A 23,782-nucleotide genomic window follows, 5' to 3' on the forward strand; every position below is an offset into this window, starting at 1 on the left:
AGCAGTGGTTCAAACTCCGGCTAAAATCTACAAAAAAATTACAGCTCTACAGATTCAATAGCCGTTCTATATATACAGACATATAAAATATATGCATATAAATACATATATGAATTTTGGGATTAATATCTATGTATCCATATATATATATACCCTATGTGTGTGTATATATATATATATATACGAATACATCTTGCTTGATCGTTTGCTATACATATACATTATTATATGTACGGTAAATATAAACAAGTTTGTATCGCTCAAACCTTTTTGATGGAATCTTAACTACAAGGTCAGGATGTTAAGATATAAAAGGTAAGGCTGTGATATGGAACAACCCTTCCCATGCATCCGTCATCTCACCAAAGAGGAAATGAGAAGAGGAAGAAAAATAAATATTTTCATTTTGAGCGGTAATTGTAAACTAGCGGAGTGAGGGACCCCAATGGGCCATCTGAAATAGTTTTGCCAGTATTCAAAAGCATATCAGCAATCTATATGTATGCATTTATATATATATATATATATATATATATATATATATATATATATATATTCTACTTGTACATTTTTTTTTTAAATACAACTCTTTAAACCGATTGGCACAGCAAAAGAGATGCAGTGGTCCGAGTATGTTACAGCTACAAGTCCTTTAGCAATAAAAAGGTTTGGTCTTTTGGTCCCTAAACAGCTAAGGAATGACAGGTAAGCCTCCCAGAGGACGGGCGCAGCCGCTCTAGCTGGCAGCTCAGGCCCCTGGAAACGGGCAGGCACTCCGAGTTTAAGATGGCCATCCCAAAACAAAGAGACTTTGTGTCCTGAATCCTCCGGAAAGTTCTCACTCTTTTCCAAAAAGTTTGTGTTTGTGTGTTTTGTGTGTTTATGTGTATATGTGTATGTATATGTGTGTGAGTTCATGTTTGTGTGTGTGTGTGTATGTGTGTGTGTGTGTTTCTAAAACGATTCTTTAAAAAGTGATTTCCTCAAAGACAAATCCCTAATTACATCATTTCCCCCTAAAAGTGTCAGTACATCAGTTTTAAAAAGTTTTTTTTTTCTTCCATTTTTAAAATACTTCTTGTCCGTTTCTTCTGAGGCTGTTCAAAGGGATTATTTCATTTTTTGTAGCTTTTTGTGTATGTGTGTATGTGTGTGTGTGTGTGTGTGTGTGTATGTACGTGTGTGTGTGTGTGAGTCGGCTTTAAACAGTACTTCCATGTGGTCCTATGAGAAGGGCTTCAGCCAGGCAGAATGGGGTATTCAGGGAGGGAGTCCAATAAGGTGGTTAAAACGCCAAGGCTCCCTGAAGTTTCCGCTGAAGTCCGTAAGGTCTGTCGAGCCCAGAAATGGTCTATGTCATGCAGCTATAGGTCCAGCCCTTCCTCTAGCTGCGCTTCTTTGTCAGCCCCCATTGATCTTGTTCCATTGTTTTCTTATATATCAAAAAAAAAAACAAAAAAAAACCATTTTTCATGTTATCAACATGTGTCCCAACTCTACAAATCCTACAAAAGAAAGACACAGATGAATTTGTTACTCACTCAATACTGATATATTCATTCAAAAAGTCAGAGCTTATTAAGTTCAAGAGTGCATGGAGGCTCTTCTGTGCCTTTTGGAGTTTACTGAGCATTTCTAGCGGCAGTTTTAGTCAGGATTATACTGTGATGTGCCGGAGTCATGCTGTGAACCGCATTCTACCTGCAGAAAAGAGCCGCCAATGCTCCACCAGCTGTGTAAGTAGGTAATAACTTGGCCCAGTTAAAGACATCAGCAGGATAAATTAATGCCACGGCATTGATTCTCCATCATCATTTGGATGAAGAGATGAGAGAAGGAAAGAGATATGAGATACATGTAGGCCACAGAGAGCACTAATCTTACTCCACTCATAGCTGCTCTGCTTTGCAGAGAACACTCACTACAAGGGACGAGAAGAGACTCCACGCACAAAACAGCCTTTTCTAATCAAATTCCCTCATAATGAAAATACCGAGCCGCTTAGATTCAAATCTCATATATTTAGCATAAGGACCACGGCATCAGCGCGGTCTCAACTTAATGCCGTTTTATCAAACACAGAGCGGAACACAAAGAAATGTGTTTTCACGCGCGGCAGCTTTCGTACGGACCTGTTGTTCCCTGTGTCCAGCGACGGCGTTTGCCCCCAGGGTCAGGGGCGGGGAGGAGGGGGGGGGCTAATATGGGCGGTTGGCATCTTTCGGCCTCTTCAGCTGCACTTTGAGTCTTTTCATGCCGATCTGAAAGCCGTTCATAGACTGAATGGCAGCTTGGGCGCTGCCTGGATTATCGAAGCTCACAAAGCCTACGGCAGGGCAGAGGGAGACAGAGAACGAGGGAGAGAGAGAGAGAGAGAGAGAGAGAGAGAGAGAGAGAGAAAGAGAGATGCAGACAGAAAAAGGCCGACAGGTTAGCACCAGGAAGATGTGAGAGTAGAGAGAAAGAGACAGAAAAGGAATGAAAGACACGTGAATACGATGCAGTTTTACAACAAAGGTGGAAATCAAGGGAACAATGGAAATCAAAAGAAAACAAAACAAAAAAAAACGAGAGAAAACGGTTTAGACGAAGGGCAAACACAACAAAGACAGGAAGAGAGAGAGAGCAAGAGAGAGTACGAGATGAAAGTGGAGGAAAGAGAAAACAGAGAGAGGTGCATCAAACACAAGTTACTTGAGTCAATCCGACAAATTCAGAAGTCAAATCATTTCTCAACACAGAGGAAAAGGAAAACTATGCACAAAACGACTCCATAAAACAGCATACAATATCATACAAATAACCAACAGCACATCAACATGCAAACCTACAACACACTATAAAAAGACTTTCAGTGCCTAGGGTAACTTCACTGTGAGTTTCACAGTAAAGCCAAACAGTAAAGCAAAGCACAGGGCACAAAATCTATAATTTTTTTTTTCAAAAATCCTGATTGGACAGTTGGTACAATGGTTATGTGGAATCAGGGATTCTGATGGACGTTGTATAGATCAAAGTCTTTAAAGCAAACCTGCCCTGCCTCAGTAACGTACATTATCAGAGCCTTTTTGAAAAATTTTGCAAAGCGTCTCTGTTTTCAAAAAGCAGCCCCGCAATGAGAAAACATCTCTACAGAGCTAACTTTCAGTGTTTGTCCTTGTTTGCACTTGTAGTTTGCACACAACTAAAGTTTGGTTTTTTTTTCTTTTGAGAAATGTGCTTTGGGTTACTGCTGTGAGTGTTTAACCACAGGAAAAGTCCATTTGGCCTCTTTGTATTAACAGGGGCCACCTCAGTTTTCCGGCTATAAGTGCTCGCACTCTGGTATCTGCTATGGCAATGCCTCAAAACTAAGTCAACTGTCAACAGCGCTGGTGTTCATTAGCGATCACACATGCGCTTAGTCTTCCTTTGGGCTTACCAAACCTCTGGTACCCATCTCTTTATCAGACATTTAACCAATTTGTTCTCCTCAGAAAGTAACGCTGCTTTTTGAGCTGTGTGTCATCTCAGAGGTGTTTATATTGGAAGAGATGGTGGATGAATGAGCTGAGTTTGTTAAAAAAAAAAAAAGAAAAAGAAAACTAGCCCCCTCGTTTACATTTAGAGAGACATTTCATTTATGTAATAAATGATCATATAATCACGAATATCGTGGTTAGAAAGGGTAGTATAGATACGATAGAATTCACAAATAGTATTTACGATGACATAGACCCTTTATAAAATGGAATTGTGAGACCAAATACTCACGCCCTCCCCCCTCCCCTTTAAGCACCACTGCACACCTAATTACTGACTTTGTACAAGGTACCTTAATGATATTCTATCCTCTACTACTATCAGATTCTCTGAAATCAAATTTGGTTAGAGCTTAGTCTTGCATGCGTAAGTTTGTCTACATGTCTGTGTTACTAATTCTTGTCACGAGAGTGGAAAACAGGTCCATTAAAGCGATCCTTAAAAAGGTGCGTTTCAAATTTTGCGTTTCAAACGGGTTGGAAGGTTTACAAATTGCATCAAGGCCGGGACCCAAACGGACGGATCGAAAGCAGAAAGCTTCTGCTGGACTGATATCAGTGGCTACGGGAATCTGTCTTACGGGTTTCTTTCTTTTTTTTTTTTTTTTTACCAGCAGAAGCATAAGCTAGCACATTTAATTCAGCTAGCTCAGCATTTCAGCATGCCATTTTTTTTTTCAGTTAGGTCTATCAAAGGCTTCTTATGAACTATGAGGATTTTCCTCATTTCAAATCAAGTAAGACTGGGTGCATTCATGCGTACACAGCTGCTGATAAGTAAAGAATCTTCTATTTTAGTCTGAGATAATATTAATTAGAATACAGAGCCTCCCATTTGTCACAAGTAGGGCACATCAAACACATCATATTCCTCTGTATATATTCTCCCCTCAGGTCTTATGTCATTCTCTGATCTCTTAACTAAAGAAGCTATATTCTTCTCATTTTCTCGTTTTTTTTTTTTCCTCCCTCCAAAAAACTGCTGTGGTAAGGAAATGAAGTAGAAAGTTAATAGTGAGAGAATAAGAATGATTATAATCTTTACATGTGTTTTATTATCATTTTTACCCACCAAAGCATTTACTTTGGTTTGTCGCCCGATCCACAAACACTTTGGAGGAGATGACATTACCGAATGGCAGGAACATCTGCATCAGCTCTCCATCCCCAAACTCCTGAGGGAGGTGGTATATGAACAGGTTGCAACCTTCTGGTCCTGCAGAAAAGGGGAGATTCAGAGAGAGAGAGAGGGAGAGAGAGAGAGAGAGAGAGAGAGAGAGAGGGAGAGAGGGAGAGAGAGAGAGAGAGGGAGAGAGAGAGAGAGCAGGGAGAGGGAGAGAGAGAGAGAGAGAGGGAGAGAGAGAGAGAGAGAGGGGGAGAGGGAGAGAGAGAGAGGGGGAGAGGGAGAGAGAGAGAGAGAGGGAGAGAGAGAGAGGGAGAGAGAGAGAGACAGGGGGGGGATGGGATCAGGGTAAGAAGATGAGGGGAATTATGAAGTAATGGAGGGAGGCATTCAGGGAGGAGAAAAGAAGGAGAGGAGGAGTGAGAAGGAAGGGAAGACATAAAAGAAGGAATTAGAGGAGCGCGTCCCTTGGCGCTGAGTAAGATGCTAGTTCTAACAAAGAGACAGAGATTCAGAGCAACACAGCAATGCCCATTTTCTGATTTAGTTACTTCTGATTTAGAGTCTTGTTCTAAAGATGGTATAGCTCCCTAAACTTTCACACAGAGATCAAGCAGAGATTTCATTCAGAGCTGTTCCTGCAGACTTTTTCAGCATAATCTTAGACGTATAAGATGCGTTGAGGAAGCAACTGAATTGCAAGATTATAGATGGCTTAAGGAGTCGCGCTCATTTACAGTCGCCTCTGGAGCAAGGACCTCTTTTCTCAGCCACTGGAGGGAGGCAAAGTCACAGGCACACAGATAACATCAAACACCAGATGTACAATTCATATCCGATCTCACTACGGATTAAAAAATAATAAAGGAATGAAACGTTTTCATGAAGATTTTATAGAGACGTTGTCACATTGTCTAAATAGCGTCAGAGCTAAGAGTGCTTCGTGTCGTTGAGTGCTGATGTCCTATTGAGGACTGTAACATTCGCTCCTACGTATGTCGGAGGAGTTGCTTGGTGTGTGTGGATGGATGTATGGAGGGTGTGGAGACGGCATGGTTTAGACATGGATAATGTGTCAGAGTAGTTCTCACCTTCTCTCTGCTGTTGGGGAATGATGGGAGGAGGTTGGGGAAACGCCTGGCTGATCTGTCCATATGCAGCTGGGTAGGCTGCTGAGACACACACGTACGCACCGTGTCAGATACACGTGGAGATCGGCCCTTACGGATAGCATTCATGTATGTTAATGATGTTTATTGATACACACACACACACACACACACACACAGGCTCAGCTACAGACCTGCATATTGTTGGACGCCAGCGTAAGCCTGTTGCAGGGGATCAGCTGCGGTGGGACTCTGGGCTGTGGAGAGAGACGGGGGGGAGAGAGAGAGAGAGAGAGAGAGAGAGAGAGAAGGAAAATGAGAAGGAGAAGGAGAGGGAGACAGTGAGATTAAGGGAGGGAGAGACAGTGAGAGAGAGGGAGAGACAGTGAGAGAAAGACATGAAGAGAGAGAAAAAGAAGAGAGAGGTGAGAGAGTGAGACCGGATACAGAATACAGAGTTTGAATGAGCAAGGAAACTCTGAGTGAGTTTACCTTTCTCTCTCTCTCTCTCTCTCTCTCCCTCTCTCTCTCTCTCTCTCTCTCCCTCTCTCTCTCTCTCTGCCCTACCCTTGCACCATCCTCCCCAAACAATTAAGTGGTGGGACACAGCAAAAGCTCTGCCAAAAGTTTCCACAGTGCTGGAAAGTTCTAACGACAGCCCGCGAGTTCACCAAGAGCAATATAGATCTACACCTCCACACAACACATCAATCAAGTCTGAGCCCCAGCAGTAATAAAAGCCAGCCGCCCTGCCCTGATCTGGCTCCAGCCCCAAAAAACACGCTGCTATTTCAGGACACACTAGCCAACACTCAGCAAAGCACAACTCCCCTCATTCACTGATTAAAGACTCCACTGTATTTGAGCTCTTTGATTTTGAACTCATTTTGGCCGGAGAAAGGAGGATATGGAATCATCTAGAACACAGGGGTTGTCTTATATCAAGGAATAACATCAGATCTGTGACAGATTATTGTGCTTTTTCGCTATCACGACAACCAATAAAACGTTACCGAGATGTCTGGAACACGCATGCAGGCAATGACCACACTAACACCACAAATATAGCACGAACATAGTTCACATGTCGTTTAATTTTGTCTGTGTAGTTTTCTTCTGTCAAGCGCACACACACAAACACACATACACAAATGAAATAACACAAAAAGCACTTACACACACATATCCCACGGTACCAAAAACTAGCACACTGATGCAGTGCTACAGGTGACACTGAGGGGTTTTGTTTCACATGAATGGAGGGATGAGGGGCAAAGGGTACCTTCAGAGAGAGAGGAGAGGAAGCAGCCTCCCTGAACACCAAAACAACTCCGTTGAGCCACGCCCAATCCGCCCTTCTCCGAGTCCTCCCTAAAAACCACCTCCTGTAAAACTGGGAGATAGCGAGGAAAAACACATTTTCTCTTCATCTCTGGAGAACTTTGCATAACCTCACCAGCATCACAGAGCTGTCCTCCTCCACCGAGACGAGACCACGAGCACACTCAAACTTGTAGGAGTTTTTGAGCTCTGATTATGGCACAGTCGGACACACACTCATCTAAGACTGAACTGAGCTAAAGCTCTCAGACAAATAGCATGACGCTCCTAGCTTCTAAATCTTCTAGCGTGAAGATTCTTCTTCATTCCCACCTTTTTACACATGCAAGGACTACTGACAATTGCGTAACCATAATATTCTCTACAATACATGGTGCGCAGCATTAGACATATTTGAAGGTGAAACAGAAAATAGAATATAGAAACCATAAAATATATATATAAACATGAAAATAAAAACATGGATAATGTAATAACACCATTGGAGAATCATAAGGGGCTTCCAAAACCACATATGTATGCAGTAGTGATCATAATGACTTGACTCTTCGTAAATGTTGCACATCATTAACACAGGAACAAGTGAATACGGCACTGAGATTATAACTTTAAATATGATTTGGTTAAGAACACAGGTAAACCACTAGAGATATAAACAATTGGTGATAGCTTTTGCACAATTCAATTTATGGAGTAATTATAGTCTACAGATAAATTAATATGAACATCTAGAAGTAAACCTATTTAGTTCCCCTTAATTAAGCCAAATGTAAGCCAAATGTTTCATCTTTAGGATTACTGGGGGGATACACTGACGAGATACTAAATGATATGTGTCATAGATATATGAATGGATGGTTTACATAAAGAAATATCATTGTACAACACTCACTGAATTACATTTAAATAATAATAAAGCATAGCTCTGAGAATCTTTATAGATAGAGTAAAACTGCCGATACTAAAACTCATCATAATACTCAAAGTAATAAGCTGTAGATCATGCAAAATAGTGTTTTCAAGTGTTTCACACTAATGTTGCAAAAGTAGATTTAAAAAAAATTCAAAATAGGAAGATATTAACAAAAAAAAAAAATAAAAGCCACAGTAGAAAAATAACAGACCACAATAATCCACAGAAGTGTCACAAGTGACATTTAAAATTAGAAACACACAGAGAGACTAATTAAAAGCTAAAGTCAAAAATAAATAATGATGCCAACTGAGCTTGCTTCTCTAATGCTGATGTGTATTGTGTTCCTCCATTTGGCTGAATAAAAACTAAAAGCTTCCTATTGACTACTGTGTGTGTGTGTGTGTCTTTTTTTTTTTTTTTTACATTAGGAACATTGGAAATAATGGTATTGAAGAATCTAAGAGCCTTAGCAGGGGGTTAAGACAGCAAACAATCAATATTCATGCAAGTATTTATCCATTCAGTGCTTTGTCTGTAAGTAAAATAAAAGTCACAGGGAATCAGTGTGATTCTTACAGAGCTGACGTAGCTTACTCTCTCTCTCTCTCTCTTTCTGTTTCTCTCTCTCTCTCTTTTTTTTAGACTTTTTTTTTGGATTTCTAGCTGCAACACCCTGAATTATTTGTAGTTTTTGTTTTTTAAATAGTTTTTTGGGCTTTGGTAATCCAGTGAACAGGAAATTACAACAGTCAAGGTGGTTAAAAATGGATGTGTGTCCCTTTTCTACATCCTGTTTACTTAAAAAGGTCTCCTTTCACTAAAATGGGACGGTGTTGGTTTTGCGAGGTTCGGTGCGTGCCTGAACTGGAATGCAATTTTGTGCTATTTTTACGCAAATGTAAAATTTTTAACCAAATAATGTAATCTTGCTCATGTCCTCATTTAGATTTAGACTGCTGTTACTCATCTGTTCATTAATTCATTCATTAATAACAGAGAAAGGGATTATGTAGATTAAGGGCAGTGGGGTCACCAGGTTCAGATGAAATATATTATCAAAAAATTGAAAAATCAATTGTATAATATGTGTGTGTGGGTGTGTGGGTGTGTGTATGTGTGCGCGTGTGTGTGTGTGCCTGTGGGTTGTGAATAATACCTGGGTAGGGATGGATTCCGTTGGTGAAGACAGCCTCTGCGGGTGGTTGGCCATTGGCTTGAGGAGGGGGCAGTCCTGTGAATCCGTTCACACTGATTGGTGAGGGGATACTGGTCACCGTGGGAGCAGTGATGCCTGGGGGCGTACTTCCTCCTAATAGCATGGACAGAGAGGATGAAAGAGAGAGTTATAGTCATTTTCTGTTGATCTAGTAATCTTACTTTCATTATTATTATTATTATTATTATTATTATTATTATTATTATTATTACTTCTTCTCAAGTATTTCAAAAATTCAGAATAAATCCATTCTAAAATACATTACTGGGATTGTAAAATCTGTTACAGGTCACTGTGAAGGACCAGGGGTGAGAGTGCATGTGTGTCTCACCTGACGTGGGGGTCATGGGAGCTCCCGGCAGGCCGTTGATGGTGGCCATGTGCTGCATCTGAGCAGCAGCAAACGCTGCCATAGGACTGAGGTACCCACCCTGCCCCACTGATGCCATCAATGCTGCCTGCTGCTGCACCTGAGAGAGAGACAGACAGTCAGAAAGGGGGCGGGGGGCAGAATTAGCATGAAGGTAATGACAAAAATGTAATGTGGAAAAGGAGAGATTGAGTGATTGAGAGAGAGAGAGTGAGTGTGTATGAGAGAGAGAAAGAAAGAGAGAGAGAGCGAGAGAGAGAGAGAGAGAGACAGGAAGAGAGAAATAGCTCTTGCCTGTGCGTAAGCTCCATAAGCTCCAAACTGCAAGGCCATGGGGTTGAAGATGCCCATCTGACCAGCCATCTGCTGCATGCGCCGGATAGTGCGCTCCTTATCTGTGTCTGCAAACTTCACAACCAGACTGGAGGAGGCGCCCTGACAAACACACACGCAGACACACAGACACACAGACACACACAGACATACACACACACACACATTCACACAGACACACAGACCCACACAGACACACACACACACGCAGACACACAGACACACAGACACACACAGACACACACGCAGACACACACGCAGACACACAGACACGCAGATACGCAGACACACAGACATACCGACACACAGACACACACACACACACATATACACACACATATACCGCATGAGCAAAAATTTCAGATATAGCTGTGGACGGCTCAGATAACTGCCACAGTAGGGACATAGTCAGTACTCACGGGCATGGTTTGGCTGCCGTGTAGTGCACTGATTGCGGCTTGGGCTTCAGCATGAGAAGAGTACTTCACAAAAGCACAGCCTAAGAGACAGACAGAGCCAGGAAAAAAAAACTAGTCAAAAACTAGTTATAAAATTTTGATGTTAAAAAAGAAAAAAAAAAAGTCCTGTGCTAGAAATTTCTTCTGTCTCATTGATTTTTTTTCCAGACTTATCACAGCACTAATTATGTTCCAGTCACAAATTTTTGGCTACGTTGCCATTTTACACTGCGAACTAGAACATTATGATGCAACGTTGAGCACAGCACTCGTAAAGGAACCATGTTCTGACCTTTGCTGTTTCCATCAGGCCCTCTGAGAATGGTGCACTCCTCAATACTGCCGAAGGACTCAAAAAGGCGTCGCACATCGTCCTCGCATTGCTGTTTGTTTAACATGCCCACAAAGAGTTTTCTATCTTCTGAAACAAAGAAAATCAGGTCATTCCCTTCCTCGTGGAGAGAAACCAGGCACATTCAGACAGCTATAGCCATCGTTACTGTACGTCAGTACACCTTAATGAGGATACAGCAGTAAAACACAACCTCCGGAGATTCATAAATAGAGCTAAAGCAGCTAAAAGAGCAATCACCATTTTTATAACTTTCATTAAAAAAAAAAAGAAGTTTATCCTTATCTCAAAATCAGCTCCCCTACTAAAAACACTGATTGGTCTGATTAAACTCATCTCCTTTTTTTTTTGTTTTTTTTTTTTTGTTTAATGAACTTGTCATGTGCTGTTTTCTGAAAACAAAAAGAAAACTAACAAACAGTCTCAAGAGCGTCAATAGGCTGTGCATTAATGAGAAATATTAATGGAATGGCTTTGTGTATGAGAAACCACGGCCTTGTGGACCTCAGATCCTCTGGAGCTTTTGTTTATTGTTTGTACTTTTATTTGGCTGTTTATAGCGACATTATTAAATTACAGATCAGGATAAGAGGAACAAAAGGTGCATTGTCTCAGAATTTCATTAAGTCATAATTGCTATGTCAGTGCTGCGTGTGTGAAGCCCTGGGGTAGGAATATAAAATGAGCCATGCGGTACTCTGTCAGGGCATTTCCATTTGATAGGTGGATATGATGTAATTAGTCCATGCAAAAAAAAAAGAACACACACACCCAAAAACACATAGTGAAACTAATGGACACATAGACAAAGTCCCAGAGGGCTGTTTATCTGTGTGTGTGTGTCTGTGTGTGTGTGTGTGACTGCATGTATTGTACCATGTCGTAAGAGGCTGGTAACTGTGTTTTTCTCTTTCAGTGTATGCCTGGTTGTGAACATACACTGTCTAGTGAATATGTGTGCGTGCGTGTGTGTGTGTGTGTGTGTTTACTTGTGCACACGCGTTCGAGCGTGCAGAATGACAAGGCAGTAGAGATATTAATGAGGACTTGCTGTGCGTGTGTGCGTGTATGTGTGTGTATGTGTGTTTATGTGTGTGTGTGTGTGTGTGTGTGTGCGCGTGTGTGTGTGTTTGTAGGTGTGTGTAGGGTCCAGTCAGACTGCTACTGCTGCTTGTCAGAGTGTCCTTGCCCAGTCAACAAGACTAATCTCCACCCTGGCCTCACATGGAAGGCAGTGTTTACAAGTGTGGTCCACGTATCACCTTCTCTCTTTCACACACACACACACACACACACACACACACACACACACACATGCACGCACACACTTGAATTACACGTACTAAATGCACTAAAGATGGCCGATGTTCAGGGATTCCAGAAGGGCTGCTAAAAAGCAGATGGTGTCTTACAGGGAAAAAGGTCTCAGTGAGACAGAGTGAGAGAGTGAATCTGAAGGTAAATCAATACAAGCCCCTTGGCCATTTAAGTCCCTGTGAGCGCTCTACTGATAGACTGTAAGAAGTTTGCATGACATGTCCAAACTGGTCAAGAGCAATGTCTTATCCATACCAAAAACAGAACCTTTCTTTTCTTTTCTTTTTTCTTTTCTTTTCTTTTCTTTTCCTTTCTTCCATAATTCATCCACCAGTTTTTGAATTACATTCATTATTATTATTATTATTATTATTATTATTATTATTATTATTACTAAGTTCTAATAGTACCATAATATTGTATTATGTTTTAATAATATTGTATTTACCCGTGGGCACGGCTTTAATAAAACTACTTATGATAAAATGCTATAGTTTATGTGTAAAGGCAAAATTTATCAATGTGTAATGGCGTGCTAACATCTTGCAATAAGTTACAATTACTTGTATCCGACAACAACTAATTGTTGTAATCCATTGTATCTGCACAGGGCATGACATCAACACCAAAAACTAGATGTAAAGCGGCTATTACTGCTCTTGTTTTTCCAAAAAAAAAAAAAAAAACCCAAACCAAAACAAACAAACAAACAAACAAACAAACAAAAAATCTCAAACACACTTATATCTGTAGATGATACAGATCATGTATGAACAACGTCAAATATTTATTTCTCATTCAACCCTTTCTACTGAAATGTAAAAAAACATTTTAAGGAGCATAGTTTATGAATAGTGGCTACGGATCTGGACAGTTTATAAGCTTCGGGTGAAATAAAAAAAACAAAAAAAGTGGCAGTTTAAACACTTTTCTTTTAGAGAGCTAGCATCGGCCACTTCACCTTGAGGGACCTTTTTATGGCTCTCTCCACAGTAATGAGAGAGGGAGCCTGTTATGAGAATGCCTATTTTGTTTGGAAGGACAAGTTCCCTGTTTTCTTTTTCTTTCTTTTCTTTTTTTTAATCCTTCTCAGTTACCTCCACTGTGTGTCTCTCCATCTGCATTCTCTAATTCCTCCCTCCATCCATCCTCATCTTACTCCTGTTTCGACCTCCTCCTCTCTCTACAACTCTTAGTCTTCATCTGTTCCTCGCTTCCTCTGGCCCTGAGTCACTGTGACCTCTACTTCTCTCTCTCCATCTCTCCGCGTCTTGTCGTAATGACCGGGTAGAAGCTTTGGCAAGGACTGGGTATCGGTTTTGAGATGGCTGTCTTTTCAGAGGATGGATAAGGCATTTTTAAAAGGCTAAATGTGGGATAAATTTGGCTATCCAGTGCCACAAAGACAATTGATCTGTCAAGTGTGAGTAAGAGAAGATGCCTTCAATTAGAGAATGGAGCGTATGGCAAGAGATAGAGAGATGGAAGGAGACGGCGGAAGAGAGGACAAGCTGCATCTATCTCTAGCTCTCCAACAATGTGCCTGTCTCTGCCTCTCCATGAATCCATCAATCCCTGTTAGGGAATACCACACCAAGAAGGGAGAGGAAGACAAGCAATTCTCCCCAACCAAACTATCTTCTCCTCTCTTCTTCTCCCAATCCTCTCTCTCTCTCTCTCTCTCTCTCTCTCTCTCACTCTCACTCTCGTTCTCTCTCTCTTTCACTCAGTCCCTCTCTCTCTCTGTGCTCTGTTATCAGCACATCCGCAGCACTCTGTTCTGCATATGAATATAAAAAACGTCTCCGAAAGCAAACAAAGGGAGCCCGAGGAAAGGGGGGGTGGGGTGGGGGGTGCTGGGGGGTGGGCGGAGTGACCGGCGTTTATGTAACGCTGCTCCAGTGAGGAGTCTGGCTCCTCTGGGTCCTGTAGGCTTGTCATCTCTCATTGAGCTTCGCCATTAAATATGACACTCAAGAATGGGAGTCGCACTGACACAGACTGGTAATGGTGACAGTGATTTAAGACGACAGACACGTTAAAAAAAAAAAAGAAAAAAAAAGTGGAACACTACCTCCTCTGCTCTCACTGTCTGCTGGCTTCACCTGGATCGGTCTGTTCATCTGCACAAAGAGAGAGAGAGAGAGGGGGGGGGGGGAGGAAAGAGACAGAAGGAGAGGAAGGAAAGAGAGACACATACAGTTTAAAATTTTTTCATTGAAAATAAAAAGACTGTACAGTAAACACATTTTTCACAGAGCGTGTATTGAGTCTCAGTAGAGTATCTTGTTTTTGTAAGTGTGTGAGTGCGTGCGTGTGTATGTGTGTGTGCGTGTGTGTGTGTGAGTGAGAGAGAGAGAGAGAGAGCGAGAGAAAGACAGGAAATTAGATAACACATGAATCTATTCACAGGAACGATTCTCTCAAGTGTTTGTATGTGTGTGTGTGTTAGATTTAGAGTATGTGTTCCTAATGTGTAGTTGCTTGTGTGGTCTACATTCCAATCTTGGACTAAAACCCTGAACAACCTTTCCACCATCTGAAAGCATTTCATTGCTCCACCATCATTTGTGCAGGTTCCCAGCCAACTACAGCTCAATAATACATGCAAGCTGTGAAACGGTTGGCTCCAATCAATTTTTAATAATGTCAATCACCACATTGTCAGTGGGGAGGAGAGAGCAAGCAAGGGGAGGAGACACAAAAAAGGAAAAAAAAAAAAAACCCAAAACAACAACAACAACAACAACAACAAAGAAACACAGGATAAAGTCAGAAAGTCAGCTGTGAAAAATGTTCCGATGAAATGTACTGGGAAACTTACCTTTGCAAATATCATATACACAAAAACGTGCTTGCGCACACACACGCACACACACACACACACACACACACACACACAAACAGACACACAGATACGTAAACATATACTCATTAACTTATTTCTAATGCTGACCAGGCTCCATCTAAAGCATTATTCTTATCAGACTGGAGAATACAGTTTGGCCTCTCTGGCTCCATGCCACACAAAGAGCTCTGGGGCTTCTCACTACATAAAGTTCACTGGTTTCCAGACCTAATCACACACTCTCTTTCCCCTGTCCTCCATCAGCCTCTTTTATCGCCAGTAAAGCCCGCCTAATGTTTTTAATGTGTTTTGATGCATTATTTATTTCAGTGTAGGCCAGAGAGAGAGAGAGAGAGAGAGAGTGAGAGAGATGCATAAGGAAGGAGAGACAGGGAGAGAGAGAGAGAGAGAGATGGAGAAAGAAAGAGAGATAGAGAGAGAGAGAGAGAGCGAGAGAGAGAGAGAGAGAGAGAGAGAGAGAGAGAGAGAGAGAGAGAGAGAGAGGTAGATCAGGACATAGATCAGGGAGCAGCACAAGGTCAGAGTCTCCCACATTTTGCTCTCTCAGTCTCCCAGTAGGCCTATCTTCACATACATTTTAATGTTTTCCTCTGACTGGTACAAATGGACTGGGCCGTATGTGTGCTAATTGTATTCCTCCTACCGTATCTCACTCTGCTGACGGCAAGACTGGCACTAAACCATTTCTCCTCTGGCTCAACACACACACACACACACACACACACACACACACACACAAGGGGCTTTGTTGTTTCTTAATAGCTTTCACACCAAAGTGCACAGCAGTGATCAAATGGAACCAATATATACAGCTTAAAGACTCATACACATGTAAGCACAAACCTGTACATACACAACCTCGACATCTTCTGCTTTGTTTCTGATTATGTTTGTGCTCTCTCTCTCTCTCTCTCTCTCTCTCTTTCTCTCTCTTTCTCTGTGTGTTTGTGTCTGGTTATATGAATTAGACTGTGCAGTCTCAAATATCTAAACAATCTGATATTACAATCCTAGTATGTATTATGAAAACAAATGCTGTCATTTCAGCATTGCAATTTGAGGGTATATTTAGAGGCATTTGAAGGAATACATTTTTGGATTTTCTTTCTTTGATTTCTTAACGTTGTCCACCTGAGTAATGCGGAGCAACGCAGCGCTCAATGATTTACTCCGGCTACAGCTAGATGGCACCATTGAGCAAGACAGAAACTCAGTGCTCTTTGCCTCTACATCGCTATTCATGGAGAGAGAAAAAAAACACTCTGCGCCTAAACATTTTACACAAAGGAACGACGAGAAATACGTTAACACACACACACACACACACACACACACACACACTCGTATAGCCAGACACGATGCCAGCAGCGTTCTTTTCTCTCCGTCAGCGAAGGCGTTCCCGAACGTTGCTCGGCAGTTTCAATGGTTATGGAGTAAACTGGGATTCGTTCTGTAGATTATATAATTCTGTGACATGTGCCTGCATTCAGTGTGCTGAACGGATATGAACATTTACATGAATTGCACATGAGTGGGAGTTACTTTTTTAGCATGCCTGGATCTTCATTGATAGGGATTTTTATTTCCTCCAATTGGCCGTTTTGAAGTAATCTAGCTAGGCACATGTAATCTAACTGCAGCTGCTCTCCGAGGAGTTCCTACCAACTGTCATACTCGTACCACTGTTCCACCAGTAGCTTTTTTAGAATATTTATTGTTCTACTCTGAGAGCTAAACTCATTACCCCACATTACTGCTGCTTCGAACTACACATTCCTTAACCGTTAGAAAGTTCACTCGGCGCTTAGTTCACTCTGCTGCACTAAAACGTGAAACCGTTCGCAGTATTTTAACCACTGAAGCTCTCGGGGCTACGTATCGATGACCAAAGAATCCTGAGGGAGAAGGACTATTTCAGGTATGTACAGCAGCCTAAATAAGTGTTTGTTTAGCCTTCAAAACATGGCTGTAACAGCTCGGGAGACAAATAACTGTACAACGGTCAATCCCAAAACCATTAAGCCCACCAAGACCACAGGGTTCATGGGTCACTGAAGATAACTCTGGTACCTTATGACGGTGTGTTACGGAGCTTGAGTGTAAGCATAAGAGCATATAGAAATATGACAGAAATGTCTATATGAACACAATAGGAATAACACTGTTTTTTGAAACTCAGCATAAAATATGACAGAACAGTATACAGAAAACTGATGTTGTTTTTGAAGAAATTTCTCATTAAAGTTCGAATGACAATGTGGTTTGAAAGATTTCAAATAAAAGATTTTAAGTTCACATGCATAAATACGCACACAAATGTGCCCACAAAGACACGCACACATTTATGTTTCTGCCTGAATGTTTAAGAAACTAAGGGAAAAGTGTTACTTTTTTCATACACCAGATTTAACGTGAAGAGAATGAACAGTCCAATACTCCATTCATATAACAAATGTTGATAGAAACTTTTTTTTCCCAGTGAAGTCAGTCATTTTTCTTTCTTTCTTTCTTTCTTTCTTTCTTTCTTTCTTTCTTTCTTTCTTTCTCTCTTTCGAGAAAATAATGAAACCGTTCATCCAGGTCTGGTGAAGCAGGAGGCAATCCTAGTAGGATTCCCAGGCATGGCTTTGTTGTTCTCCATTCAGATTGCACTGAGAATTGCCCAAGACGTGAGCCAGCGAAACAAATACTAAATAAAAACATAAAGATAAATTATGAATCTGCACAGTCTGTGCTTCCTGGCCGGCACACTGCAGCGAGAGGCTGCCTCTCTAACCATGACATGACTGTATAATAAATCACTTATGAATAGCACACGCTTCAGCTCGCAGGTTGAGTTTGTCCTCCTCACACAGATACCACACACACACGCGCGCACACACACACATGTACACGCGTGTGCACGCGCGCACACACACACACACACACACACCACATGGGGAGGCAGAAAAACAAACACGCGCACACAAAATACACACGTGCGGACAGCATGTAGGCACAAAAACAAACAAACAAACACACTCATAAGATACACACACACATATGCGCACGTGTGTGCGCGCGCACACACACACACACACACACACACACACACACACAGATCATGCATAGAGAGAAGTAGATGCTTGCACATTCCTGTGGATTCAGGCATTGACAGATGTAAATCCGAACATAACTGCAGAAATAAATGCACCCCCCCCCCCCCCCCCCCCCCACATACACACCCACCCACTCACACACACGCGCGCACACACACACACACACACACACACACACACACACACAAAAGACAGTCAGTCTATACTTGCTCTAGTTCTACTTGCAGCACCCTGTCAGAGTTGCACAAAGCAAAGTATTATTCCAGCATCCAAAAAAAAAAAAAAAAAACTGGATAAAAACATAATAAAACTAAAACTCCATCCCTCCTCTCCCTCTGACATCACTTCAGCTCATATATAAATTTCATCCATGTTTGCGCTCCAGTTATTGCTTTTTGGATTTTAGGTTTTCTTCTCTTTGCACCATTCTCCCTCTCCAAATCCTGCTCACACGGATGTATCCTCCAATTTGGATTCTGCTAAATGATTAAACCTTCAAGGTGTCCATAACTCACACTTATTTCAGCACAGTCCTCCTCTCACTCTCTTTACACACGTACACACACAGAGGAGAGAGAAGGAGAGAGAGAGAGAAGAGAGAAAAGAGAGAGGTGTAGAATATTCTGGACAAACCTTTAACAGGTGGAATTCATGTCATGTAAGACCTTCCGAACAGACATGCGCCTCCAGGCAGGCCTTCCAGTTACAGTCTGCATCACCTCTATTAAACACTGCATATTTTAAACCACCTGCAGAATCATTTCACACTTCCAAAGCTTCAAAGAAGCTTTCACTAAATGATCAAGAGGTGTAAAATACTACACATGTTTAGAAGTTACCAAAAAACCCCCCAAAAAACCAGAAAACGAAAATGAGAAAACTTTTACAGGTCCTTGTGAAAAGCAGAGAACTCCACATGACCTTAGTTTACATAGAGCTTGTTGTAAGACCAGAGTTTCAGAATATCCACTGGTTATTAAAGGGAAGTCAAAGCAACTGTAGAAAAAAAAGCAAAAAAAAAAAGCATTTGGTTCTCTTGTGACTTATCAACATTTTCCGCATTTGAATAATGCCCATTAAGACCATTAAAATACACTGACATTCTGAGACCTCTTCTTTCAGAAGCTGCATGTGCATGATAAAGTTTACCTATCTCTCCATATGCAAATTTATTAAATGTTACTGATTACTGAGAATTATTAAAGAGTATTCTGGACCTTTTCAGCAACACAGCCAAACACTCAATGCATTAACTTCTATTCACAGCAAGCCTACAGAGGGAAATGAGCATACAAGATGAACTCATTAGACGAGAGCTAATCTATTAGAAGGCCAGATTATATATCTCCCACACTTTCCAATCGCGACATAATTACACATATGAAAGCAATACATAGCAGCAATAACGTTCCTCCAGTGATTATAGCGGTGACAATAAAAAGAGAGCATTTATCTGACAGAGAGAGAGAGAGAGAGTGCAAGAGAGGGAGGGAGACAGCACGAGAGAGAGAGAGAGAGAGAGAGAGGGAGAGGGGAATATACTGTGGAGCAATAAAAAAGGACAGAATGTTTTCAGTACTGTACTCCCTCTCTCTTTCGCTCCCTCTCTCCATCTCTCCACTGCTTTGGCTTTGCAGTGTGGATTACGTAGTGTTGGAAGGCCATAAATCCTGCTTTCTCTCCCAGAAGTGGGCATAAATCAAACTGCCGCTCCAATCCTGCCTCCACCGTATTTGCTTTTACTCATCTAATGAATAAAAAATGAAAAACACGCTCAAAAAGCTGTCAAATTGGGGACTCTCTGTCTCTTTTCTTCCTCTTCTTGTCTTCTCTCCCTTGCCCCAGTACAATGGTAATGGCAATGGGAGGATTGGTGTAATCGCTCTGAGATTATTTATTAGCTTTACAGTGTCTGACTTGCTTTTGTTGCCTCTCTTCCCCTCTCCCCTTCTGTCCTCTACATGTCTATACATACATACATACATACATATATATATATATATATATATATATATATATATATATATATATGTGTGTGTGTGTGTGTGTGTGTGTGTGTGTGTGTGTGTGTGTGTGCGTGCGTGCGTGTGTGCGCGTGCTTCCCTTCTGCTACCATCACTTAAGTGGTCTAAGAGAAGGGGGAGGGTTTGCAATCAGTCAGTCAGTCAGTTAGTCAGTAGTCAGCCGGACATGACCTTGTGTTGCTTTTCCCTGAGCGGCAGAAGAATGAGAGATGAATAGAAAGGGAGAGAAATAGTGAAATATTTCTGTCTTCCTTGGAGGAGAAGGATAAATGAATAGAAAAGGAGAAAGAGAGAGAGAGAGAGAAAGAAAGAAAGGGAGATAAATATATTCTTAGATACCCATAAGTCTAGTTGTAATATGCAGTGACCGAGGATGGAGTGAAGTGCAAAGATCATCTGAGTAAGTGAGACAGAGCCTGCAGCAACCAAGTCTGAAAGGCTTGCAGCTCTCTGTCTCTCTCTCTCTCTGTCTGTCTCTCTCTATCTCTCTCTCTGTCTCTCTCTCTTTCTGTCTCTCTCTCAGAGGGCTGGACACTGCCGTGCTGCAGTGGCATTTTCAAAAGCAGGCCACATCTAACAGTCTCCTGAGGGACAATTTAACGCTCTCACAACAGCAAGCAATCATTACAGAAAAGAGCTGCCTGGCGTTCACTGGAGTTAAGCACACCAGGCTATCTCAGAGGTACACACACACACACACACACACACACACAAACACACACACGTATGAAAGCATATAACATGCTTGTGTGCATTCACACATACAAACAAAAAATTCCACATTGCAGTCAACACACACACACACACACACACTTTTCCAGCTCACACCCTCCTCTCTCATCCCATAATCAGCCATCCAGTTCCCTGTCTGATTAAATATAGAACATGGAGCAAAAAAGAGAAGAGGGAGAGGGAGAGAGCGGATGCTACCAACAGACTGACAGACTCTGAAAACTCGACACAAAAGAACGGCAAGCAAAACAACAGCCGACACATGCTCAGCATCTCCATTCTTCCCCACCAAATTGCTTAGCTTTTACATTTAGCTCTCTGAAACTAGGAGTTGTCATCAGAAAAGCATTGTCACGCTGTTACTCTCCCCATTATACAGTCTCCTCTCTGCTACTCAGATACTCAGAGGACAATAATAGTCTGTCAATAACACTTGCACCTACAATCACACACAACAACACCTCTGTATGAAGGCACTTAAAATCTCACACATGAACGGGAAGAATAGCACTAGCTTTGGCACTCATTATGAAAGACCGCCATGCATATACACTCCCACAAGCTCTCCAGTAATAACCCTTACACTTACACTTTCACACTAAAACACTCCAACAGACATTCTCTCTCTCTCTCTCTCTCTCTCTCTCTCTCTTTCATTTTCTCTCTTTATTTCTTCCCGCCCCCCTTTTCTGTTTCTCTTTTTTTTCTCTCTCTCTTTCTGTTTTTAACAAACAAACAAACACATAGATGTGTGCACACACCATTACTGTGCATTCACACCATGTCAGTCAAATGAGTAACACAGAAAACTGCTGTTTCTCGGAGGCAACGCTGAGGTCACAGCAAGCTTCAAAACAAGCACAAACAGTGAAAATGTTTCAGCACCCAGAAACACCCCGCAAATATCCTGTGCTTAGTGCTGAGTGGGAATAGATGTAGTTTTGGTGGTCACGACTGAATTAGTTTGAAACGCATAAATGGCAAAGAAGTAATTTATTCAAATCCAGACCGGATAACGAAAAGTAAATGACAAGTCCTTGTGAATGGATAACCTATTAAGACTAGACTGTCAAAGAGTAAAACCAGGTCTCCCGAAACCAAGATCAATGCTAAGCATCAACAGACGAAAACCAAATGTTGGGTCATGGCAACACATACCCAAGATTTAGACAAAGTCTCATATATGAGTAACTTCTGAGGAGACAAAACAAAGCTGATTTATTTGTGCTGTTAGACATGCTGGACCATTGGCAGAGTTCTAAACAGTCACCCAAAGCGTGACAGTTCACTGCTAATGTGGCATCGAGCAAAGCGGCTCTAGAGGTCCTGTGACCTCTGACATAGAAGGTAAAAACTGTCAGCTAAATGAATAGTTGTAAGTAATCACTCGACCAATGTGAGACAAGTCTTGTGATAGACTTCTGAAAGAGCTAAAACTGCATCCAAATCCTGAGTAGATCACACGGGGACTTTAAACAAGGCCATAATTATACGATCTCCCAAAGAGAGCTTTCCTCACACGGACCGTGGCTGTGGAACATTATATATCTGCTGATGGGTGGGGTGATTGTTGTTTTTGGAAAGGGCACAGACACACACACACACACACACAGACACACACAGGCCCTCAAGCACAATCAAAAAAGACAGATGGAGCAAAAACGCCTTCACCTTCGAACAGACAAGGACAGTGAGAAACATCACTCACTCAAAGCAGTTTCTCACGAGTCCTTATTCCTCACACTCAAACGTCATTTCCCTCATTTATTCACAACACAAACGGCACCTCCTATAGCACTCTGCTGAGGAGTTTGCAGTCTGTAAAAAGAATGATTAAAATCTTTAATAATTTAAAACACAATCCCCAAAAGAGAAGAAAGGTGCAAGGTAGGGTGTAGAATGCAGCATGCTGAAATAAGGAGCTATTTCGAAATTTTGTCCTTTGAACAGAAATGAAATAGTGTCCTTCCCTTCAAGGGAGTGCAATGGGAGCAGAAGCGCCTCCATGCTCCTTAATTTACTCCCTTTAATTTGCGGACACCTTCGGCGGACTCTGGGAGGGCAGCCAAGGCATTGGAAACTGAGCCGGAGCATCTCCTCAAATAGAGCCCAGGATCATTTTCATTATTAATAGTGAAAAATTTCTCTTAGATTGTGCCTGTAAATATCCAAATAAAACCTTGTTCGGGACTCCTGTAAGATTGAATAATTTCCTGTAAGATGCTGAGATGCCAAAACTAGGTCTAAAAAAATAATGCACTTATTCAAGAAACTCTTTATATTATTTATTACAGATACCGTAATGATTGTCAAAGACTCTTGCCTAGAATTATAAACTGGGTTTCATTAAAAGTTAGCTAAACACACTTTCAACCATTGTTGTTTGCTGAATAATTCCTGTGGAACCTACAGTAAGGTTTGTGCGACAGAGAGGTCGTCTCCAAGCCTGCTCTCTAAACGAGGCAGACATTCTCTTTGCAGGTCCAGGAGCCTAGTGTGGCTCAAGGGATTGGACTGTCTGTCACCAACAGAAATAGTCCTGCTAGGCACTCTCCCGCTGGGGCCTGGCACACCACTTACACAGCCAAACAAAAATCAATGGCTTAATGATCCAAAACCGGTAATAGAAAAGGAAAAAACACAAAGCCTCTAAAACAATAAAATGTCTTTTGGCAAGTGCAACTACTTCCTGTACCAGTGTGTGTGTGTGTTTGTTTGTGTGTGTGCGTGTGTGTACGCATGTGTGTGTGTGTGTGTGTGTGTGTGTGTGTGTGTGTGTATGTTAGCTCATCCTGGCTTGGTGGCGCAAAACATATTGATTTATTGATCGCCTGTGTTGCCCATTTGCCTTCTCACATTCTCTGTGCCCCGTGAGGAGTGACTCCTGGGGGGAGCAAAAAAAAAAAAGAAAAAAAAAAAAAGAAGTGACTGCAGTTGGGACCCAGGAAGGGAAAAAAAAAAAACAGCCCGTCCCCAACGTTGAGCCAACCGAGCAATCTCGAC

The 23,782-nt window shown here is 41.7% G+C and overlaps 1 protein-coding gene across 8 annotated transcripts in view; it reads right to left on the reverse strand.

The window, feature by feature from the left end:
* Window positions 1–2,198: 2,198 nt before the first annotated feature.
* celf4 (CUGBP, Elav-like family member 4) overlaps window positions 2,199–23,782 on the reverse strand; it is a 53,902-nt gene continuing 32,318 nt past the window's right edge. Inside the window, exons 3-13 of one of the 8 annotated variants that reach the window (XM_030769832.1) lie at window positions 14,131–14,179; window positions 10,680–10,808; window positions 10,349–10,428; window positions 9,891–10,031; window positions 9,558–9,696; window positions 9,167–9,319; window positions 7,036–7,146; window positions 5,948–6,010; window positions 5,736–5,813; window positions 4,594–4,737; window positions 2,199–2,326 (exon numbers count right to left, since the gene is read on the reverse strand). In XM_030769832.1, the coding sequence (XP_030625692.1) occupies window positions 2,199–2,326; window positions 4,594–4,737; window positions 5,736–5,813; window positions 5,948–6,010; window positions 7,036–7,146; window positions 9,167–9,319; window positions 9,558–9,696; window positions 9,891–10,031; window positions 10,349–10,428; window positions 10,680–10,808; window positions 14,131–14,179 (1,215 nt within the window). Of the gene's footprint in view, window positions 2,327–4,593; window positions 4,738–5,735; window positions 5,820–5,944; window positions 6,011–7,035; window positions 7,147–9,166; window positions 9,320–9,557; window positions 9,697–9,884; window positions 10,032–10,348; window positions 10,429–10,679; window positions 10,809–14,127; window positions 14,180–23,782 lie in introns of those variants that run through there. The other 7 variants (XM_030769838.1, XM_030769839.1, XM_030769837.1 and 4 more) reach the window with 7 other exon arrangements.

The sequence above is a fragment of the Chanos chanos genome, chromosome 3 (assembly GCF_902362185.1).
Source record: "Chanos chanos chromosome 3, fChaCha1.1, whole genome shotgun sequence".
In the NCBI taxonomy this organism is placed as follows: Eukaryota; Metazoa; Chordata; class Actinopteri; order Gonorynchiformes; family Chanidae; genus Chanos; species Chanos chanos.